Genomic DNA, 16248 nt, shown 5'->3' with positions numbered 1-16248 from the left:
CAACCTTGGGCTGCTGCATGGAAGCAGGAGGTAACAATGATCCCAGCCAGGCACTGGAGGGATCCCATGTCTGTCTCTGGGATCTTCTTTCAGGTGTGGTGGGATTTGGTGGCAGTTATTCCAGTGTTGTTAACCCTTGTAGCATGCATGCATGTAGGGTAGACTCAACAAGTCTGAAGCAATTTATTAATCAAAACCAAAGAACTTCTCTTGCTCATGATCTGGTAACACTTCTTTTTTTAAAGCAGTGGGAAGGTAATTAAATAAAAGCACAACTGCGGCCAGCATGACTGGCAGGAGATTCCGAAACCAACACTTGGGCTGAACAGCTTCTTCCTCTATGCTGACTGCATTCAAGTGCTAGCAATAGAGATGTGGACAGTCCAGCAGCAATAAGGCTATCAAAGCCCCAGGAAATGTTATGAGATCGCTTTGCTGCTCTGAACTTCTGTGTGCACTTACCTAAAATCAGGCTGCCTTCCTGCATCCTGAACGCACGACCTCAGTTCTGTGTCTTAACCTCCAGTTGCAACAACATTTTGACTGGAGTGATTCCATCTCTTCTAGGAGTTGGAAACGAGCTGCATGACAAAATTCACGTCAACCCGCAACAAATGGCAAACACTGAGGAGTGAGGGGCAGGCCTCGCCAATGCAGGGAAACTCCTGAGTAAATAAAGGTTTGTTAAAGATAAAATTGAGTGCTCAGAATGCAATACTGATTGCGCAGCTTCCCAACAATTCCAGCCCAATGTAACTGCCCTGAACCACAATGAGAAACGGAAGTGGTTGCATTTACCTTGTTTGCTGCATGCCCGCTCTGTCTGCTGAGGCAGCTGCAGGATGCTCAGTGTGATTCACGGCTCCAACACCAAATGACACCGAGATTCATTTTACAAACAAGTTGTCATCAGGTGATAAAAATTCAGCCAATTAACCTGTTCAAGCTTAATTAGAACAAATGCCTGGAAAGTCCATAACTCCAGATCACTCCCACAGTTAAATGAGGCTTTCTGTTTTCATTTAGGCCGAAACTGCTTTTAAAACTGTTTTCAACATCACTGCAGTGTACGGTTTTGCGAACCCAAATACTTTATTCCAGATGCTCCACTTAAATTTTTTGCTGGCTGCTTTTATGACATCTGTATTTGTTTTCTAAACCTTTGCATGTTCTCTTGACTAGAACTGGCAGCAAATAAACCAATCCTTGCCAGGAGATGAAACTTATATTTGTAATTCTTTCCTGGCTCTGTCAGCAAGGTTGGTGTTGCTGCCACTTTGCAGCATTTTAACACAATTCCTTGGATTCCAGACAGTTTCATTTTAAAGCTGTTCCAGCAAACACACACAAAAAAAAAGTCAACAGGCAGCTATGTAATTTCTGCCATCTGACTTGTCTGGTCTGTAGGGGCTGTCGTGTTCCATCACTTCAAGCAAAAGGCCAATGCAAATACATACCTGCCGTAAGTTTTCCAGCAAAACGGTGACTTGATCTTTCAATGAGTGCACGCAACCTATGTTAGGTGGTGCGGCAGCCAGCATCCTGACAGAGATAGTATGACACACATGCACTGGGTTGTGATGAAGAGAATGCACGCATGGCTACAGCTGCCTGCCCAGCTTCTGAAGCACCCCTGCTACCTGGCAGCATCCCACAGGAGAATTTATCTGATGCTTATTAAATTAATGGTCCTGAAAATTGATACTCTAAGCAGGCAATTATGCAGCTATAGCCGTTCCTGGAAGTGGCAGTGAGGCACGGCTCTAGTTACATAGCCAACGAGAAACATTTTTGTGTCATTTGCTTGATGGGTAAGACTTAACTCAGGCCAAGAATCATAAGCAAATTATCTTCCCCTACACACATTTTCCAAGAAAGAAAAAAAATAGGATAGTGCAAACTCAGCTAACTCAGCACAGGCTGCTGGGAGAAAGTAATTGCAAATCCATGCACTGTTCTGACACAGTCCGAGTTAGATCTCCAACTGAACAGCTGCCAGATGAAACAAACAGCACATTACAGCTGCCAGTATGATTGCATTTAGATGTCACGTTGTCATTGCACATTACGCCACACGGCAACTTTCTCCTCCCGCTTCTCACTTTTCTTTTGTACAAGCAGCTGCTAGCTCCCCACCCACAATCTTGGTCAACGCAGGACAGAAGGGACAGGAATGGAAGAGCAGAGCCAAACAGCCCTTCTTTCTTCCTGTCCTCAGTGGACATCCTAGTTGCTCTCGCTACTGCTGTTTGGTTCCCAAGGTCTTCCTTTTACCTCCAAGAGACTGCCATGCCTCTCTCTCTCTCTCTTACCTCTTCCTTTCCCAGCCCCTCACACCTGGCTCTGCTTCTCCTCTGGTTTCCTTGCTTTTTATCGCTCCCCAGCTGACGTGGGTTGCTGGAGCACCCCTAGGTCAGCTAACCACAATCCATCTTACCTAATTACCACCAAAGAGCTACAACTCCGTGCTCCCCTGAGGGCCAGCCCCTCTGCTCCCCGCACTCTCTTTTCCTGCTTGCAACGCCTGCACGCAGACGCGCTTCAGCTTTCAGACAAAGCCTGTTTCACCTTGGCACCCACACTGCTCTAAGGCATGCCAACACTCCCTCTGCCGGAGCCTGTCAGAGGGGAAAAAAGGAAAGCTGATGGGGGCATACACTTGCCCTGCTGTTAGCCCTCACCGTGGTCTCGGAGCCGGGGCACTGCTACCTCCAGCTCCTTGGGGTCAGGCTGAGATTCATCCCTCTGCATGTGTGTGGTGCCGATTCACACCCACTGATGACTGGGTTTTAGCAGAAGGTTAGTTACCGCCCTTAATTAAAAGTTTTCCTCACAGAAAGAAGGTCAAAGCTGTCAGACAAAACGAACTGGTAAAACAGAAGACTAATTCTGTCTTCTTTTTCATGTTATCAACCAAAAGACAGAGGCAGCATCAGACTACTATGCATGCAGTGATTAGGAGAGAGGAAAAAAGTAAAATACCAGGTATCCAGAGCTCCCGAGGACACTTGGCCCAGTAAAACATGCCCCAGTCTCAGGCAAAATAAATGGGATTTGGAAACATGCTTGAATATTTTGCCGAAGCAGTACTTAAAAATGAATCCAGCATCGCAGTCTCATCAGGATGGACATCTGAATTTCAAACTTCAAGGTTAAAAACCTTGAAACACACCATTCTGGTATCTTCTCTCAAAAGGTGGCAATGAGGTAAAGACAGTGACAAGTTTGTGCTGTTGAATATTTCAAGAAATTCAACCACATACCAAGGAAGATGCGTGGCACAATCACACGTTGCATGGCCACATCAACCCTCACCTCTGAGTGAAGCTGCACCCAGGGGCCGTGCTTGTGCAACTGTGTGTGAGCAGAGCCCAGGGGAGGGTGAGACATCTCAGCTTCAGATCAGCAAAACAAGAAATTCCGCCTCCCCAGGCAACTTGTTTTTTATTTCATCTTTACAATTTTGAGCAACATCTCTTTCATCTGAAGAACTTGAACACAAGCAAGTCAAAATTCATATTTTAATTTTTTATATATATATATATACACACACACACACGCAGCAATTCATCCTCAGTACAGAAGACAAACAAACAAAAGATCTGTGGCACAATTTCTTTGGAGAGATTTTTTTTTAACCTTTTTTTTAAGCTATATCATAGATCTGATTTTCGTCTTTTTCAAGGACTATAAAAGGTAGCTGCTTCTTATTCACAGAAGCCTCAGAGTGGGGATTCAGTGCTGAAGTCAAATACATCAGTCTCCTCTCCTCGCTTATTTGCACATCTTTCCGCACTGGAGACTCCATTTTGCAAGAGATTTGGCATCCTCCTCTCTCTGTGGGGTCTAAGATATCACGCCTCTCCCAAGCCCAGGCCGCTGGTGTGTCCCAGCACGTGAAGAGCTGCTGTGAGAGGGAGGACTGGCGTGTCACTCCCCACGGGATGAGGACCATTTAACAGATTTAAGACCAATATTCCATGTTCAGGAAATCTGCCAGTTACTTTTTAAGGGTGTTTTCACTGAGAATTGCCGATTTTATTTACTCTCTAAGATGATGAGTAAAGTGGGGTGAAAAAAAGAAATAACCCAACCCCGTATGATAGCAGTTGGAATAGAAATCCCACAGAAACAACCCAGAAATGCAAGGAGAGGGTGGCCGGCAGCTGAGCAGGCAGGCAGCGGCTTGACCAGCGTGCCATGATTCATGTGCTGCCCGGAGACGTGATGACACAAGCCCTGCCAGCGTCCACGGCACTACCACGGTTCACATCGCAAAGAAAACGCCACTCACGAAACTTTTAGCTCCTGCCCTGCTTTGCAGATCGCTTCTCACTCACCCCCATTTCCCAGGGCCCTCTTGGAAAAACAAGACAAAGCAAAAGCCTGACCCTGAATCCAAACTAGCTCTTCTCTGAACAACGAGGAGAGCTCACAAGCAAGTTCAGAGCTTGCTTCACCTCATGTGTAACAAGCAAAAAGGTGCACAGGTTGTAGCAACTTTCAGAAATACCTTTCAGCTGCCACAGACCACATACGGGCTGACACGTGCCTTCAAATATTGAAAGAGAACAGAAAAAAGCTATCAGTTGGGATGCAGTTTTGCTGGCTCAACAGAAGCAGACAACATCGCCATATTGCTACAATATGAAATGTTGGACCCAAAGAAAACATTAACCTCAGCAATACTGAGTAGGAGAGGAGAAAAACCCAGCGGGTATTCCAGGAACCCTGTACCTTGACAAAACACATCGCAAAACAGCAATGATCGCATGCTGCCGTTGTAACGCCAAGTCCTCGTTTCAGGAACACAAAGTTTATGGAAACACATTCAGAAATGCTGATGATGGCCCAGGAACACTGTTGGTTTCGGGTAGTGTCAGGGGTTACTAAAAGTGCAATTAATATAAAGAAAGCACAGGCTGCCAACAGGCTATTTTAGTGAGCAGCATAGGGCTGAGAAACTGCAATAAACTTTAATGCAGCTGTTTTGCCAAAAATAACATTTGCCTTTGAAAAGGGTAAGCCAAGCCAAAGAGAGAAAGCAAGCTAATCTATAATGTATAACAAATCTCAAAATAAATTAAACACGGTTGCAAAATTAAGTTTGGTCAATAAAGGCTCAATAAATAAACAAACAACAACAACAAAACATTATTGGAAAACAACCCCAAAATATTTTTGGCCGTTTTAGCCCGGGGGGCTGCTGCCCTGGGCAGAAAGCTGAGCAGGGCAGTCGATGCCTGCTGCAGCTCCCCAGCCTCCTGCTCCCTATTCTCCCTCCCTGGCTTTTAGATGACCTTCCTGCTGGCATGTTGCACCTCCTTACTGTGCATCCCTCCTTCCGCTCCCCATCTCCATCCCACCTCCAAAACTAACCCTCATTGCTTTTGCCCCAAGCAAGGAGTGTGGGAAACATACCTTTCAGGGTGTGAGGGGGAAGGAAATGGTGGGACAGAGGATACGAATGACCCAGGAAAAGCAGCTCCACCCCAACCAGCAGACAGGACAGCTTGTGTCCAACTACCCCTCGCATCCCACTGAAACCTGAACAAAATTCACAGACGCTTAATCCACATATGAACAGCCACAACCACAAGCTATCTTCCCATGCTCTTTTCTTACCCTCCATGCATCTTGCAACCAGCCTGGGGCCAACCTGGTTTCATGCCACTTGAAATACTAATTGATGGCGGTGAACTGAGTCCCAGTCCCACCTCGCCTGAGCAAACACACCACCAAGCTCCTCCTGTCTAGTCTGTAGCTAAAAATCCCACCAGATGCTCATCTGGGGATGTTTCACATTCCATTTTTTTTTTACTAACTAGATATTTTTTCCTTTTATTCTTACTTCAATACCGATTTTGCCATTGGGATTTTAAGCATGTGGTGAAAAAGTTAATTGACCCCAAAAAAAGTGTACATTTCTATATACAACATCTGTAACAGTAACATATCTAGTGGGTATTAAAACAGGTTTCAGTATCTACAATTTACATACTACATTAGAAAATCATATCCATTATTAGCAAGCATCTTAGGTGCAATGCCTGTTGCAGAAAGGACCTGAATTATACACACTAATTGTATCACAGTAGTGCATAGAGAGATGGAAAAATCATTCTTCCAAGGAACAGTTACATTGCCCAACATAAAACAAGAAGTGGGAAAAGCCCCAAACAAGAAGTGTAAGGCCATTGCAAAGAGATCACACCTTGCACAACCAATGAGAAGCAGAGCTACCACGGGGCATGAAATCCTGTGGGATTCCCTGAGGGAAATCCTCCTCGCAGCACTTCAGAAACATGTCCGTGAACTAGACCTGAGCAGACCCTCCTCCCAGCACCAAGCCCTGCAACACCTGTGTGGCAAACGCGGAGCAGTACGCTTCAACCACCATTTCTGTGCCTTGTCTCCTTGTTTTCTTATTTAACTGGTTCGACTGCATGAAACCAACCCATGGGATTTTCCTGTCAGTGAGTGCTCAGAGCCAGGCTCTGCTGGCTGTCAGCGGCTGACCCCAGCACAGTCTTCCCTGAATCTGTTTTGGGAGGACAGGAGGCAGATGTCTTGAGTCATGACCCTCCTGCCACTCTAAGCATCTAGATTTGCAGCCGTTCTTGTTCCTAAAGGAAAGGGCAAGGAGCAATAAACAGGGGAGCAATTCAAACAGAGACTTCTTGCACAGAATTTCATACTTAAACCTCATTCAGAAGGGAAACACTAAGACCATTCAGAGAGAAAAGGCAAATTACAATTTCTCTACAAGAAGCTGAGAACACGAGGACTCTTGCAACAACTCATAATAGGCTACTTCATTTATTGTTTATTTCCCCATATGAATGAATCAATCATCTTGGAAACTCCATCACACACAGGGCAGAAAAAGTTATTTACAAGAGGGACATACATCCCCAAAATAAGTTTAAGATGTACAGATTTATAATGGGAACCAAGAGGGAGGGGAGAGGACAAAACCAAAAGCAAGGACATTGCAGTCAGACTTCGACTTTCAGTTACAGAAGAGATCTCTATCTCCAGGTAAGTGGGGTTTTCAAATATTAAATAAATGGCATCTTAAAAATAGAACATTTGACAATTTCAACACATGTATTATTTCTTCTAAATAAATATTGCATGGAAATGATGATGCTTTGCCACCATAGCTGCTTCCTCTCCTTCTGGGATTCAACCATCACCTCTGTTTTCTCTTGGATGCGTGGCTTGTTTCCTAATGGCAAATGCTATTTCCTCCACTTATGTTTTGGTTTGGGTTTTTTGTTTATTTTTTGTTTGTTTTTTTTTTTTTTTTAAGGGCCTGAACAGGCCCAAGTGAAAACAATGAGCATCTTTCCTAACCCTTTGCAGGTCTCTGACCTGGCTCAAGGTTGAAATACGATGGCTTTTTAAAAATTACCTATTATTTAAACAGTCTTCTCCATGACCTGAAACAAAACATAGCTTCCTGCTATGTAGCTTGGTACTGATGCTTCTACAGATTGCTTTTGAAATGAGAGTCCCCAAATAGCACCCCACATGCCTGTGACATGAACTGCCCATGATCTCGTTTCCTCCAAAGCCTGGGAGAGTTTACCCTGGGAGCGGGAGCAGCCCTTGCATGACTGCCTCTGCACAGTAGCAGAGCACGTGCTGCCTTTTCCCAACTGTAAAGCAGCAAATTCCACTAGTTCATCTGCCTTCACTGGGTGTCTTCTTACCGACTTTGCTTGCCTGAAACCCTTGCATGAGCTTTCCTAGGAGCAGGGCAACAGATTATCACTATCTGGGCAGCAAAGCGCCCAAAGGGCAGGCGAGGACAGGACCTGGTGCACCCGCAGGCTGCACCGAGCTGGATGCAGGATGGGGGCAGCCGCACACTCTGCCTCAGGGGTTGTGGCAGGTGGTTCCCCTGAGGTGGGCAAGCTGTGAGCAAGCAGCTCTCTGAGGGGAACCTGGCCTGGCAGCAGGGAGGGAGATGGGTGTACGTGAAATGAGAGTACCAGAGGGACCCGTGCCCCTGCTTTACCTTATGCTTACCCCTAACACTCTGCTACAGTTCTTGCAGACTCCCACAGCGGTTTTCAGGTTCAATAAAGCTTTCTTCCTTCCTTCTTCCTCCTCAGCTGGTGATCCTAAAACTAGCTTTGTTTGAAGACAAAGTCAGAAGAAGGCATTGACCCACCAGTCTGGAATTGAGCTCCAAAGTGCACGTCAAGCCTTCAGGCCCGCTGGCCATCCCTGTGCTTCCTGAGAACAAAACAGTTAACGCTGAGCCTCTCTCTGTCCCTGGCTTACTCAGAGCAGTCACTCCTCCAGGGAGGAGGAGTGCAAGTGAAGTTTGATAGGTAAAACAGGGAGGGAGGGACATGGACCTTCCTTCCACTGGTTAGGACAGCTTATCCCCGAAATGCACTAAGGCTTTTAATAAAGTGAACGTAAAAGGACAGTCCGTTGAAGGAAGGTGCGGGAAGACCCAGACAGGATCCTGGCGGTCCTGCACTGCCAGGGGAGGCAAGAGGAGAGCTCCCTTGTGCTCGGGACTAGGGCAGAGTCTCAGCACACTCCCACTAGCTCCTCCCAGAGGCAAGATGACTCCAGGCTTCCCCATGGCAGGGGCCATTTCTACAGAAACTACTTTTGGAAATGCAGACCTTTTGCTGATATTCATTTACTGTCCGTTTTTGTGAGCCTCAAAACCATGAGCAGGTATTTTACAAAGGGGGTACCACTGCACGTGTGCAGACCTGTTCCTCCATCCTCAAATTATGTGGAAAAGGGAGCTAATTCTTTCCTGTAAGCACAATTATTTTGGGATACCATCCTTCTCTTCATCACTCCCACAGGTCTGTCAGAGATAGGGTGAGGGATGTGAGAGGGGACCAGAGAGCTAAGGCACACTATTAGATAGGAGGATGGCAGGACACTGCTGTCACACAACAGGAAATCTTTGGGTAGAGAAGGGTGTCATCTTACTGAATACACAAATGCAGTGGATGCTGCCTTCACTGTTACTGCCTGGAAAATCGCAATTTCAAAAATGCAGCTCCTGACAAGGAAAAAATGCTTGCAAAAGGCTAATTATTCCCTTTCATGTTTCGTTGACAGATTTCTAAGTCACTGGGCCCATCCTGTAGTTTGGTTGAGAAAGAGCACATGAGTTATCTCCCACATGAAGGATGCCCTACTTTGGTACCAAATCCTGCTCTTCAATATTCACCAAGACCAGCAACAGTTGCAGGCAAACATCCAATCGCAAAATTTGTCTTATGTTCCACATTCAGCCACTTAGTCCCTCCTTAAACAGAAGCGATTCCTCCCCATGTAGGCTCTCAGACTCAGAACAATGTCCAAGCAATCAGTGACCCAGTACAGCTGTCCACCCCCACCCATCAAAATGACAAAAAGCAACCGGACAAGGAGTCCTCAGTGTGAGTGATGTCCCTCCACCGCAGAAGAGAGGCAGAGCTGTTTCCAACCATACCTGGTCATTTTGCCACCCCAACTGTGTTTGGCTTACAAGGCTTAAACGGAGCAAGACCCTAAGTAACATAGTTTGAGTGCTAAGGGCATGTGTGTGTGTGAGTGCATAGCAAGGAGGAGCACCAAAGCAGCCATGACTTAAAAAGTGAACTTGCAGCACTGAAGGCAGTGGCTTCCCACGATTCTCAGGACAGCAGCTGGCTGACAAATGCAAGAGGGTGAAGTTGGAAAGCAGGCAAGGCAGACCACTTTGCTGTTTTTATTGTAACATAATGCTGTTTGGTGCTGATGAGGTTGCTACTTGCCATCTGAGGAACAAAGACACCAAAGATTGCATTCATGCTTGCAAAAACACTTCTCTGACATGTCTTCTGGGCACACAACTGTTGCAGACTGTGAGATGTTGCATAATAACCTCTGGAGGCAGATTTCTTTCTTGTCGGCACTTCTTCATGTGTGATTATTGTCCTGCTGGTTATTCGTAATAGAAATGTTTATAGACCATCAATACATTGAGCCATTCAGACAATTCATTGCACTTTGTCATTTTAAAGGAAGGTGCCATCAACGCTGAGGCTTTCCTCCATCTCTTCTTTTTCAAGGCAGCAAAGCGCTACCCTAAAAACACAGTTCAAAGTTTTTCCAGTGTAACCAGATTCCTTCCACCTTGATTTATTTTCCCTTGCAGGTGCTTTGTATCCAACAATTCAACAAGTCAGACTGTTTCTGAGGCTTGAAAAGTGCAAAAAAGTTCAAGGTACTTAACCACCTTGAGCACCAGTTAAGGCGTATTTGTTTCCAGTCTCAGCCACTGTAAACCCTGTCTAGTGTAGTGTACCAGTTCGGTCATGCTACTGTTCAGTGCCAGAGAGCACGTCGCTGTGCTGAGTTCAGCAAAAAACTCTGGAAAAAGGGGAGGGAGAGAGAAAACATTTGGTTGGTTTCACACAACAGGCACGTCTGACAGGCGAGGGGGCAGCGAGGAGCAACAACAGCAGCACACTGTCAGTCCACAAGTCCCATTAAACACACTGTTAATGCAGAGAGCTCAGCAGTATTAGAAGGCTGGGAAGCGTAACAAGCGCACAAGGCAGGGCACATGAGAGGAAAACGCACTCACATACGCATACACACACTGAACCAGCTCCCCAAGCACTGGCTTTAAAAGGACATCGAGATGCCATGGTAGGCGGGCAAAAGTTTGGGTGTTCATACCCCAGTCCCTGCCGTGTGATTCCCCCAGATTTTAAACAGGCCAAATTTGAGTGTCTTTCTGAGCAATGGCTGGAAGCACGCACAGCTGTCATCGGACTGGTCCCTTTCCTTCATCCATCCTCAAACCTTGAAGACATCATGATTTCTCAACTGAACAGGTTTAAAAATGTATATAGCTTGCCAGGCTATACAGCTGATTTGGGTTGCTTATAGATGCACATCAGGCAGATTTAACAGAGTCCTCCTATCCTGCCACCAACTTCAGGCACTGCGCTCCTCCTCCAGCACGGGCAGGAGATGGCTCTTACAGGATATCTGAACCTGCCGGGAGGTGCCAACACGCTCCATGCCCTGCTCTGTGCTGGCAATCATCTGTGCAGGTGACAGCGAGTTATGGGAAACTATCACACCTATTCCTTTCCGGTCACCTTTCCAAGACATTCCTGCATGACCTGCCTTCCAGCGACATGGGCTCGTCCCAGTCCCTCCAGCCTCAATCGTGTTTGCCAGGTACCTTTTCAGAAACTGGCCATTCTCAGCTCTCCTTTTTTACACATAAATATTCAACCTGGAGGCTGAAAATTTCTGCTTGGCTGTGCAAGGAACTCTTCAGAAGCAGAGAGCACAACACTTTCATTCTAATACTTTCCAATTCAGAAGCAGAGAACACATTTCCCCTGATTTTTCTGCTCTGGTTTACAAAATGGGTATCCATTCCCTCCATGGGGAACAGGGGAGCTGTAAGCAGAGACAAGGAGTCCAAACCCCCTGCCTGAGCAAATAGAAGATAATCTGATCTGCGACCACAGCACCGTGTGAAAGGAGAGTGACTTCACATGCACGTGTGCAACCTCAGCTTGTCCTCACTGTGGGAGATCAGAGGCTGGAAGACAACCTGTTACAGCCTCATGATCCATGGCACTGCTCTGAGTTATGGCAAGGAGCTGGGTTCTGCACTGGAAGCACCTGGTTGTGGACCCACCAGAAAGCACTTCAGCTCTGCACAAGTGAGTCGGACATCAGTTACAACTGCTTTCCACTAACTTACGGCTTCCCTGTTTAAGGGAACTCGATAGCTGAAGGCCACTGCTCTTTCCTCTTCTTCTTATGCCCTATGAATTGCATAAAAGAATCAAGTATGTTGCCTTTTTTTTAGTTTTACATACTCATTCTCTGTACCTCTTAGCACCTGTATGTTACACTGAATATCGAAAAGTTCCAGTTCTGAAACTCCTCCACTGTCCTGAACAGTGACAACAACTGCCAAGCCTACGTGAGTATTTACTGTTCTCCTGCACAGATCCACTCCCTTGGGAGTATTTACTACCCCAGTCATCATTCCCCTACATTAAAATGGCAACACAGAGCAGGTTTTGAATTTAGTCTTGATTGATGTAAGATTGTGCTCAGGCTGCCCTCCCACAGGTTTTTCTCCATGACTCATTCCTCTGGCTTACCAGCAGCATCCACCACTCCTATGTGACAGTCTTTTATCAGCCTTTTGAGGATATAATCCAAAATACTACACATGAATTGCTGCTGCAAGCACAGATTTGCTCAGAGGACAGCCAACAACTGGAGTTACTTTATTCAAAGGTGACTTGCAAAGCCTTTTGAATTTCAGCAACTGCCTCATTAGTGCGAGTATTTTTACAGCCTTCCAACAATTCAGCCAGGCACATCGTGCTTATTTTCTCTGGCAAGTTTGCCAACAGATCATGGCAATACATCCCTTTGCCCACAGTAGCTCGCAAAACTTTGTGTTTTATGAAAAATGAAACTGCAAATGCCACGTGGGATGGCAGGTTACAAACTGAACTGCACCTGTGCTAGGGCTTTTGCTTATTCATCGCTGCTTGTACCACAGGACAATACATTTTTAACAACAAAACTGTAAAATAAAAAAAGTAGCAGCAATTTTAGGAAATGCCACTGGCAAATACTGGTCACGTGCCCAGCAAGGACTCCAATTCAAGTGCTGCTTAGCTTCTCCGTTATGGAGAGAAGACAGCTTCATCATTTACAAGACAAAAATACCTGTAAGTTTGACAAACAAACTAAAACACAAGGCTACAGGCCAAAAAGCTGTTTTTAAAGAAAGTGAACCAACTCAGAAAAGCCAAGCGTCCCAAAGGGAAAAACAAACAGCAAAAAACCCCTTATGCTTCTTGTGTTACCATGAAGCAAGTTGGCTGGTTTTCTGCACTTGATACCCTCATCCCTTAGCTTTTAGACATTTGAGGATGCCAAGACCACCTTTTTATTGGAATACTCATCAATATATCACCATCAAGTATCTCTGCTAATAACCTGCCAATATGCCATTTCAACATATTTAATGCTTTGATCTTTAGGTATGGTGTTTGCTACACTGTTAGGATTTAAGCAAGTACATACACGTAACCACAACACATAAGACAAAAAAGCCAGAAGGCAAAAACTTACCCTTATTCTTCCTGCCCAGTGCATCAGCCTGTTCCCAAATATCATACGCATAGAGGATATAGGAAGTGATGTTGACGTAGGAAGAGGTGATGCTTGGGATATTATAGGGGACAGTGATTGAAGAGCCAATGCTGTTGCCGCTGCAGTTGCTAGCATTTGATCCCGGCTGAGAACTCACAGAACTGGCAGGAGAGGGCATTGGAGAAAGAGGAGAAGGCATGCTTGTGCTTCTGCAGGAGAAAGAAACACCATCATGAACATTTAACTTCAGAGTTAAAAGTCTTGCCACAAGACTATCTTATGCCAGGAGCTATCTGGTGTCATCCAGGCCTGCAGTATGGAGTGGAGTGTTGAAAACTGAGATTGCATACACCAAGTAATTGTCCTTTGAGTGCAAGGCCAAGGTTTTTGAAGTTATTTGTGACTCTAAGGATTCGTCTTGACAAAAGAAAATGCAGGACCAGACATCAGAAAGGGCCACCCATCCACCTTCCAAAATCTACACGTACTTGTGGAAGCCTTCACCAGATTATCAAAGTGTTTTTTCCTAATGACTTCCATTTCAGGCATGCTGAAGCTCCCTACCTATGGAGGCTGGAGCTTTCTGACAGCTAGTCAAAGCAGCCAGGTCAGCCTACAGACGCTTATTTATAGACCTAGGGAAACTAAATGGGGTCAGCTGCCCACCTTCCAGACAGGCTGGCTTTATCACATCGCTGACCCCCACCACTTCACCCAACCTAATTTTAGTCACTGGTATGAGAGGGCTTCCACCACTGCTCCTGGGAGATCATTTACTTTCCAATAAACCATACTGTGCAAGGTGGCAGAAAAATAACTGGAATTTCAGCATCACTATTAAAGACCAAACAACCCTCTCTCAACTGCGGAGTTTAAAAGGGACAGACGTGGAGCCGGGTAGCTATCTGCCAAATGCAATTACCACAGCACATAGAAAAACTCTTTCTTACTCATTGTCATTAAAACACAGGCCCAGTCTGCTGGGCATTGGGTCAAACACTGTTACGTGACAGCTTGCCTTTTACTTTTGCTGCCACATACAGAGCAATACTGTTGCAGATACACAGAAAGGACAAAATGTTCAATAACTCACAAATTAGAAAATGAGTTTATTTTTCTTAATTGGTGACTGAGCTAAAAAGAAAAATATTAAAGTATCACCTCAAAGTTATACTACCACAGGGTGAAGGCATAACCCTACTGGACAGTGGCCAAGGAGATGGGGATAGTATCCCATTAAGTCTCAAAGGATCTCTAACAGAACAAAGATGACAACAACAGGTGCTCTGAAACAGCATAGTGATGATACCTTCCTTGCTCCTCTGACCTGCTTCTCTGGAGAACTGCTCTGCTTGATACACGGTAACTCTGGACCTCGTAACAAAAAAAAAAAAAAAAAGCCCTTTCCAACAAAAAAAGGCAGGAAAGAGAGAGCAGAAACATACTCATGCCCCCTAACAGTATGATTACAGGTGGCAAGAAAGAGCGAGTGGTGAGGCACTCTCAAATGCAGCTTGCAACTCATACTCCGGCTACTGTTTTCACTCACACCCTTACAGACACATTACAATGTACGTATTTTTAAATCTTACCTTGCAACACATGGAGAAGGTGCTTGTGTCACTCTGGAAGAACTCTGCAGCAAGGAACAGAACTCTTGTTAGGTTTGGGCTATTCAGCCAACATCAGTAACTACCGCAGCCATCCAGTTGGCAGTTTAGCAATACGTGTGCCCTACCTTGAAGTGGTCATTCAGGATCCTGGAATACTTTATTGCAGTGTCTTTTTTGTAACGAAACATTGCCATGTGCAGAATGGACTGGCAGCGCATGCTGTGAACAGAAACACACCCAAGCGTCAGTGTTCATGCTCGCTGCTGCCTGCTCAGCAGTCAGCCTTGTGGGATGGAGGCAGGCACACATCAGCTGTATTGCAAAGTCAAGAAAGCTCAGAATTTCTCCTTCTTCTGCTCATCTTAAAAAAAAGACTCTGTGAAAAAAATCACAAGGGAAAAAAAAACAAACGAGGAAGGGCCATGTCTGGTCTTTTGTATAAATAGGTGCCACAGGCTGAGTAAGCCCCCATCCAGAAGTGCCTCAGCTATGTTCAGCTACAGCTTCAGTTACACGTCTCAAACATGGGCAGCCAAATCGCATTCTTTCACCTTAGGTGAAAGCCCTTACGTGCTCTCAAGTTACCAGCAGATCAAATTTTAGAGCCTGTGCCTTCCATGTGTGGTCCCTTGTGATATCCTGGCTCACTTTAGAGATGTTCCATTTCATTCTGGTTTTTACTTTGTGGTTTTTCTCCTTGCAGAACTCTGATTCCCATTTAACTCATTCCTTCGCCCCTGAAAGTAATGGGTCTTCCGCTCTATCAAGCCTGAAAACAGAATATGAAGGCACAGAAAAACAGTTACGCACCATAACACAGCAAAGATTTTTTCATGTGAAGATGCCGAGGAGTCCGTAAAGGATATCAATGTCATGACAAATCTAAGGAAACAAAATAAACAGAATCTTGTCAGCCATCAGTGCTCTGGAGTCCCACTGTTTATGAAAAACCAGTGCATGCTGTTATCTCAAACACCAGTCCAAAAGTCAGGAAACCTGCCCTGAGTTCTTAGTCCTGGCACCGAGTGCTTTGTATGGTCTTGAGCAGAGGACTGTGTCTCAAAATAGTTTGCTTTTCCACACAGCGGGAACAGATGTGGCCCCTTATGTGACTCACTCTCCTCTTACACTGATTAATGGGCAACATCCCTACAAGTAGATGCCCCCTGTGGGCCACCTACAGGCCTGGGGCCCAGAAGAGGTGCCCCTGTTACTGAAGGTGAAATATTAATTCAAGTGTTTCTGGACAAGACAGACATCTTAGTGGAAATGTTTATTTTGGCAAAAAACAAACAAGCAAAACTCCTTTTTGAAAACAAAGCAACAACAGCATCTTGGAAATACAGTCCACCAAGACTAGAAAGCAAACAACGTAATTTAAAAAGTTTGAAGTCTACCACAAAAAAAAACCTGACAGCTGTTTCAGCTCTAAGGCAAGAAGTCAAACCAGCTCCCAAAAACACTCACATAACCT

General features: G+C 45.4%; 1 protein-coding gene across 11 annotated transcripts in view; it reads right to left on the bottom strand.

Annotated features, from left to right (window-relative positions):
- AFF1 (ALF transcription elongation factor 1) overlaps positions 1-16248 on the bottom strand; it is a 135830-nt gene that overhangs the window by 2989 nt on the left and 116593 nt on the right. For 4 of the 11 annotated variants that reach the window (XM_072863329.1, XM_072863331.1, XM_072863330.1 and 1 more), the window contains 5 exons: positions 15585-15656; positions 14900-14993; positions 14754-14797; positions 13141-13370; positions 6804-10383 (listed from right to left, as the gene is read on the bottom strand). In XM_072863329.1, coding sequence (XP_072719430.1) covers positions 10262-10383; positions 13141-13370; positions 14754-14797; positions 14900-14993; positions 15585-15656 — 562 coding nt within the window. In that variant the 3' untranslated portion in view covers positions 6804-10261. The other 7 variants (XR_012042823.1, XR_012042824.1, XR_012042825.1 and 4 more) reach the window with 6 other exon arrangements.

Source organism: Ciconia boyciana, chromosome 5 (assembly GCF_034638445.1).
Source record: "Ciconia boyciana chromosome 5, ASM3463844v1, whole genome shotgun sequence".
NCBI lineage: Eukaryota > Metazoa > Chordata > Aves > Ciconiiformes > Ciconiidae > Ciconia > Ciconia boyciana.
This window is presented reverse-complemented; position numbering and strand designations above follow the sequence as displayed.